Source organism: Micromesistius poutassou (assembly GCF_964030765.1).
Source record: "Micromesistius poutassou genome assembly, contig: SCAFFOLD_1938, whole genome shotgun sequence".
In the NCBI taxonomy this organism is placed as follows: Eukaryota; Metazoa; Chordata; class Actinopteri; order Gadiformes; family Gadidae; genus Micromesistius; species Micromesistius poutassou.
In genome coordinates, this window is record NW_028178319.1 from 1 (window position 1) to 7,230 (window position 7,230).

The 7,230-nt window shown below is 53.7% G+C and overlaps 1 protein-coding gene across 1 annotated transcript; it reads right to left on the bottom strand.

Annotated features, from left to right (window-relative positions):
• Window positions 1–504: 504 nt before the first annotated feature.
• LOC311374618 (serine/threonine-protein kinase mTOR-like) lies at window positions 505–6,075 on the bottom strand. The gene is made up of 5 exons (XM_084490420.1): window positions 5,750–6,075; window positions 3,840–3,975; window positions 3,142–3,289; window positions 1,731–1,853; window positions 505–600 (listed from the first exon to the last, which is right to left on the bottom strand). The coding sequence occupies exons 1-5, from the start codon at window positions 5,988–5,990 to the stop codon at window positions 514–516; spliced, it is 735 nt and encodes a 244-aa protein (XP_084346546.1). The 5' UTR covers window positions 5,991–6,075; the 3' UTR covers window positions 505–513.
• Window positions 6,076–7,230: the final 1,155 nt, after the last annotated feature.

A 7,230-nucleotide genomic window follows, 5' to 3' on the forward strand; every position in this document is an offset into this window, starting at 1 on the left:
AGGAGGGAGAGGAGGAGAGAGGAGAGAGGAGAGGAGAGGAGGAGAGGAGAGGAGGAGAGAGGAGGAGAGGAGGAGAGGAGGGAGAGGAGAAGAGGAGGAGGAGAGAGGAGAGGAGGAAAGGAGGAGGATGGAAGAGGAGAGAGGAGGAGAGGAGGAGAGGAAAGGAGAGGAGGAGGACGGAAGAGGAGAGGAGAGGAGAAGGAGATGCAAATATAAATGTTAACATTATAGACGGTGTGTGTGTGTCGTGGTGTGTGTGTGTCGTGGTGTATGTGTGTGTGGTGTGTCTGTGTCCCCGTGGTGTATGTGTGTGTGTCGTGGTGTGTGTGTGTGTCTTGGTGTGTGTGTGTCGTGGTGTGTATGTGTGTGTGTCCGTGGTGTGTGTGTGTGTGTCGTGGTGTGTGTGTGTCGTGGTGTGTATGTGTGTGTGTCCGTGGTGTGTGTGTGTGTGTGTCGTGGTGTGTATGTGTGTGGTGGTGTGTGTGTGTGGAGGGCTCTAGGACCCTGGGAGTCCTACCTGTCCCCCAGTCCCAGGATGTAGCCCACCATGGACATGACGGCCAGGGAGCGGGTGTAGTTGGTCCTCCGGTCGAACCACACCTGGGGGTGGAGAGCACAGTCCTGACGTCCACGCTGATAGACTCTCTCCATAATGTAACGTATACATCATTGAGAAGGTGGTGTAACGGGTGGTGTAACGGGTGGTGTACTGGGGTGGTGTAGAGGGTGGTGTACCTCAGAGCTGTTTACACTACATTAACAGGGTGGTGTAACGGGTGGTGTACCTCAGAGATGTTTACACTACATTACAGGGTGGTGTAATAGGTGGTGTACCTCAGAGATGTTTACACTACATTAACAGGGTGGTGTAATAGGTGGTGTACCTCAGAGATGTTTACACTACATTAACAGGGTGGTGTAACGGGTGGTGTACCTCAGAGCTGTTTACACTACATTAACAGGGTGGTGTAAAGGGTGGTGTACCTCAGAGCTGTTTACACTACATTAACAGGGTGGTGTAAAGGGTGGTGTAACGGGTGGTGTAGCTCAGAGCTGTTTACACTACATTAACAGGGTGGTGTACTGGGTGGTGTAACGGGTGGTGTAACAGGGGGTGTAGAGGGTGGTGTAACGGGTGGTGTAGAGGGTGGTGTAGAGGGTGGTGTACTGGGTGGTGTAGAGGGTGGTGTAACGGGTGGTGTAGAGGGTGGTGTACCTCAGAGCTGTTTACACTACATTAACAGGGTGGTGTAAAGGGTGGTGTAACGGGTGGTGTAGCTCAGAGCTGTTTACACTACATTAACAGGGTGGTGTACTGGGTGGTGTAACGGGTGGTGTAACAGGGGGTGTAGAGGGTGGTGTAACGGGTGGTGTAGAGGGTGGTGTAGAGGGTGGTGTACTGGGTGGTGTAGAGGGTGGTGTAACGGGTGGTGTAGAGGGTGGTGTACCTCAGAGCTGTTTACACTACATTAACAGGGTGGTGTAGAGGGTGGTGTACTGGGTGGTGTAGAGGGTGGTGTAACGGGTGGTGTAGAGGGTGGTGTACCTCAGAGCTGTTTACACTACATTAACAGGGTGGTGTAGAGGGTGGTGTACTGGGTGGTGTAGAGGGTGGTGTAGAGGGTGGTGTACTGGGTGGTGTAGAGGGTGGTGTAGAGGGTGGCGTACCTCAGAGCTGTTTACACTACATTAACAGGGTGGTGTAGAGGGTGGTGTAACGGGTGGTGTACCTCAGAGCTGGGGCTCTTCAGCCACAGCAGCTTGGCCAGGTCGTCTCCGGCCGTGTTGTTGACGGCGTGCTCAAACACCTCCACCTTCTCCATCAGCGTCAGGTGGTCGTAGTCCGGCGCCATCTGCACAACAACACCAGCGGTCAGACCAGCGCAACCAGTAGAACCAGCAGAACCAGTGGTTGAGCACCAGGGTTAGTGATGAGTCGGGGTTAGTGATGAGTCAGGGTTGGTGATGAGTCGGGGTTAGTGAATCAGTGTTGGTGATGAGTCAGGGTTGGTGATGAGTCAGGGTTAGTGATGAGTCGGGGTTAGTGATGAGTCAGGGTTGGTGAATCAGGGTTGGTGATGAGTCAGGGTTAGTGATGAGTCAGGGTTGGTGATGAGTCAGGGTTGGTGATGAGTCAGGGTTAGTGATGAGTCGGGGTTAGTGATGAGTCAGGGTTGGTGAATCAGGGTTGGTGATGAGTCAGGGTTAGTGATGAGTCAGGGTTGGTGATGAGTCAGGGTTGGTGATGAGTCAGTATTAGTGATGAGTCAGGGTTAGTGATGAGTCGGGGTTAGTGATGAGTCAGGGTTAGTGATGAGTCAGTATTAGTGATGAGTCAGGGTTAGTGATGAGTCGGGGTTAGTGATGAGTCAGTATTAGTGATGAGTCGGGGTTAGTGATGAGTCGGGGTTAGTGATGAGTCGGGGTTGGTGATGAGTCGGGGTTAGTGATGAGTCGGGGTTGGTGATGAGTCGGGGTTAGTGATGAGTCAGGGTTAGTGATGAGTCGGGGTTGGTGCTGAGTCGGGGTTGGTGCTGAGTCAGGGTTAGTGATGAGTCGGGGTTGGTGCTGAGTCGGGGTTGGTGCTGAGTCAGGGTTAGTGATGAGTCAGGGTTGGTGATGAGTCAGGGTTGGTGATGAGTCAGTGTTGGTGATGAGTCAGGGTTAGTGATGAGTCAGGGTTAGTGATGAGTCAGGGTTGGTGATGAGTCAGTGTTGGTGATGAGTCGGGGTTAGTGAATCAGTGTTGGTGATGAGTCAGTATTAGTGATGAGTCGGGGTTAGTGATGAGTCGGGGTTGGTGATGAGTCAGGGTTAGTGATGAGTCAGGGTTAGTGATGAGTCGGGGTTGGTGATGAGTCTGGGTTGGTGATGAGTCGGGGTTGGTGATGAGTCAGGGTTGGTGATGAGTCAGGGTTAGTGAATCAGTGTTGGTGATGAGTCGGGGTTGGTGATGAGTCGGGGTTGGTGATGAGTCGGGGTTGGTGATGAGTCGGGGTTAGTGATGAGTCGGGGTTGGTGATGAGTCAGGGTTGGTGATGAGTCGGGGTTGGTGATGAGTCGGGGTTAGTGATGAGTCGGGGTTGGTGATGAGTCGGGGGTTGGTGCTGAGTCGGGGTTGGTGCGTGAGGATCTTCTAACCCGCAGCATGATGCGGTGCTCGATGTTCAGCAGGATCTTCTTCTTCTCGCGGTAGTCCCTGATGAGCGCGTGCAGCGTGTCGCAGTGGGGCACCCAGCCAATCAGACCCGAGTTGGTGGACAGGGGGATGACGGCGTAGCGCTGGATGCTGAGGAGGCGGAGATCATCATCATCATCATCATCATCATCAACCTTGATCTCCACATTGAGTCAGAGGACCGGAACACTGGGAGGTACGTACAGCAATGCAACTCTGTGTGTGTGTGTGTGTGTGTGTGTGTGTGTGTGTGTGTGTGTGTGTGTGTGTGTGTGTGTGTGTGTGTGTGTGTGTGTGTGTCTTTTAGGGCTGTGCAATTACAATATTAGAGTTTGGGATCCGCAATCAGATCAATACTTTTAATAGTACCTTACATTGCTAATAAAATATTATGAGGAAAATTTGTGCTGAATCAAACTACAATTTTGATCCAGCACTGAGCATAATTTGAAATGTTTCATTATTTTTAAAATAGTTAAAGTTGAAATATAAGCACAACAAAAGCAATGTGCGCGTGTGTGCGTGCCAGTGTGTGTGTGTGCGTTTTGTGTGTGTGTGTGTGCGCGCGCGCGTGCGTGCGTGCGTGCGTGCGTGCGTGCGTGTGTGTGTGTGTGCGTGCGTGTGTGTGCATATGTAAGTGTGTGTTTGTGTGCGGGCCTACCTGAGGTTCTTGCGCAGGGAGGCGGGGTCATTGGCCAGTAGCGTGTTCACCAGACCAAACAGCTGCATCACCCTCTCATCCTGCCGCAGGTCCTCGTGGCCCTTGAGCAGGAACATGAACTCGCAACCGTTGCTGCCTGCAGGGGGCGACAGACACCACGGCGCCCGGTCAGAGCCCCCCGGTGAGACACACTGCAGAGACCTCACCACAGGAGGGCTCACCCCCCCCCCTCTGTTAGACGCCCTGTCTGGACGTGGCTTCACAGAAACTGATGTCAGTAAATAATGCATTCATATCCATGGATTCATAACCCAAACACAAGGGGATACTGGGAATTATTGCACAATGAGTGGCATCACTTATTACATTTACATTCAGGGCATTTAGCAGACGCTTTTATCAAAAGCGACAATAAGTACGTTTGCCAGAAGAAGGGTAACAATATATCGCTGTCGGTACAGTAAGGAAGGATGTTCATAGAACCAACCACAGTCCCAATGGGTGATTACGTCAACAGTGACATTACTTGTGACAATTACCGTCCCAATCACTCCACATAACTCCTATAACTGTACAGTACATCTCAAGGATAGAATCTAAATTTACCTCCAGTCCAAACTATGTGCTTCTCTTCGCCTGTTGTTTTTATTGCCTCTCTCAGCTGAAGTTACTTTTTAAAAACACACTCTGTAACTTTTGCACCGTAGCCGGCAATTTTTTTTTTTTTTCTTCTGCTTTTGTGTAAAAAAAAGTGCCTTTGTGTTTTCTCCCTCCCCCTCACCACTGAGCAAGGTGATTCCGGGAGAGGGCTTGATCACACCGTGGGAGGAAGGCCCCCACCCTTAAGTGGTTCCCATCATGTTGAACTAAAGAAGAGCGATGACGGCAGTGAAAAAGTTACCAGGTGCAGGTCAGCCCGGGGACAGCGGCGAGCCGAGCGCCAGTGGAAGAAAGCTGTTCTGGGGGAGTGACCTCGCCTCGCGCTTGTGCACAAACAATCGGCCTTATTGACTGAGGTGGAGGCGTGTGCCAGGAGGAGTTAAGACTCATTTCCTCCATCCGTTCGGGTGGAGCGCCCGTCCGTGAACAGGGGAGAAATCAAGGCTCAGCTGCTGTCCAGCAGGAGTCCACGGTGGTTAGGAGGGAAAGCCACAGCGCAACGGCCGAGTGATGAAGACTCAGAGTAGCGCTCTGAGTTGGTGGTGTGGGTACATCTGGCGGAGCGCACTTCTTATTGGGTCCACCGTCAAACAAACGACCAAAAGGAAAACTGTGGGTTGAATTACTGACGTCTGACGTCCAACGAGAAGTTCGTCCAATGTTCTGCCTCAATGGCTCTGGCTACTAACTCTTACCCATGATGGGGATCTTGGGGGCCACTAACTCTTACCCATGATGGTGATCTTTAGGGGCCCCTCTGGCTACCAGCTCTTACCCATGATGGTGATCTTTAGGGGCCCCTCTGGTGCCATCTCTTACCCATGATGGTGATCTTTAGGGGCCCCTCTGGCTACCAGCTCTTACCCATGATGGTGATCTTCAGGGGCCCTTCTGGTGCCATCTCTTACCCATGATGGTGATCTTTAGGGGCCCCTCTGGCTACCAGCTCTTACCCATGATGGTGATCTTTAGGGGCCCCTCTGGCTACCAGCTCTTACCCATGATGGTGATCTTTAGGGGCCCCTCTGGTGCCATCTCTTACCCACGATGGTGATCTTTAGGGGCCCCTATCTCTTACCCATGATGGTGATCTTTAGGGGCCCCTCTGGTGCCATCTCTTACCCACGATGGTGATCTTTAGGGGCCCCTTATCTCTTACCCATGATGGTGATCTTTAGGGGGCCCCTCTGGCTACCAGCTCTTACCCCATGATGGTGATCTTTAGGGGCCCCTCTGGTGCCATCTCTTACCCATGATGGTGAGCTTGCGGGGCCTGCTTGGAGGTGATGACCTGCAGGGAGGCGGCGATGGACTGGATGCGGATGATGGGCTGGTTGGGGTCGTAGGTGCCCGCACGGCCAGCTCCAGGTCGCGGCACATCAGCAGCTTGGGGGAGACGTACTGCAGCTCCAGGGACGTCAGCTGGGGGGCCGGAGAGAGGGGACGGGAGACAGGGGGCCGGGGGAAGGTGTGATGAAGTGACGTGCTCATTGCTTGTTTGCGTCAGCCCTGCTAATAAGCATTTGGAACAGGCTGCGTGGGTACGGCTGCTAATTAGCCTTAAGATATAGTGGAGAGGTACAACTGCTAATTAGCATTAGCGCACAATGTTTTTGGCACAATAGCTAATTAGCATTTACACACAATGTTTTTGATTGCGATTTAGCATTTGCATACAACGTCGCGGTACAACGGCTAATTGGCGTTAACACGATGCAGAGGCACCATTACTCATTAACATTAGCACGCCATGCAGCAGGTCATGAAAAAAAAACAACAACCATGGCAAGCCTTTTATTTTGTAAAGACACGGCATTTGGCGACGGCGACATTCTCAGAAGGAGCCGTGTCACGGTTGGTTTATCTAAGATAAAAATCGGGGTAGGCTTCCCAGGCAGGCTGGGAAGCCACCGACGGACCACGCCGTCTGTGATGTACGCCGGCGGTCTCTCCAGCGCCCCCGTCCCCCCCCCCCCGTCCCCCCGCGACCGCGCTGGTGTTGGTTAGGGTAGGGGAGCCTCCATTCCAGACCCGGGGCTCATAACGAAGGCAGAGACCTGGGGTACCAGAGTAGGGAGGGTAGGGGGAGCCTCCATTCCAGACCCGGGGCTCATAACGAAGGCAGAGACCTGGGGTACCAGAGTAGGGAGGGTAGGGGGAGCCTCCATTCCAGACCCGGGGCTCATAACGACGGCAGAGAGGCGAGCCGACAGAGCCTTCCTCCCTCCCTTCCTCCCAGGGACACTTAGGGGGGAGAGAGTGAAGGCTGGCTCATAAAGTCCCGCTCTCTTGTTAAACAAGTTCCTCCTGCGCGGGGAGCCGGGGGGGGGGGGGGGGGTCGCCCCGTCCTTCTCCGGCGGGCCGTTAGTCAGAACCCGAAACGAGGCCGACGGGCCAATGTGAGTTAATGAGGAGCGCTCAGGGTTGTGACTACGGCGCCGCCGGTATAAATCCAGCCCCGTTTACCCCTTTAATAGACACGCCGTTAAAAGCACGGTGGACGTGGGAGGGGAGGGGAGGGGAGGGGAGGGGGTGAACGTCCTCTGAAGGACCCCGTGGTGGAGGTGTGGCGTGGCCCAGCGAGGTCTTCATAAGAGCGCCCCCCACACCCCCCCCCCCCCCCCCACCACCCCTTCTCCACCCTGCCCACGCACAGAGGCCTCTGGACGGACACAGGCAGCGCGCCGCTACTGAGGACAGTGCAGCGCTCTGTTGATGGTTTTTTTTTTTT

Coding starts and splice junctions, on each gene's coding strand:
- LOC311374618 (XM_084490420.1), bottom strand. CDS start 5,990: ATGAGCACGTCACTTCATCACACCTTCCCCCGGCCCCCTGTCTCCCGT. Junction 3,976..5,749: donor CCGCAAGCTCACCATCATGG/GTAAGAGATGGC, acceptor CGCCCCCTGCAG/GCAGCAACGGTTGCGAGTTC. Junction 1,854..3,141: donor AGCACCGCATCATGCTGCGG/GTTAGAAGATCC, acceptor GTTGTTGTGCAG/ATGGCGCCGGACTACGACCA.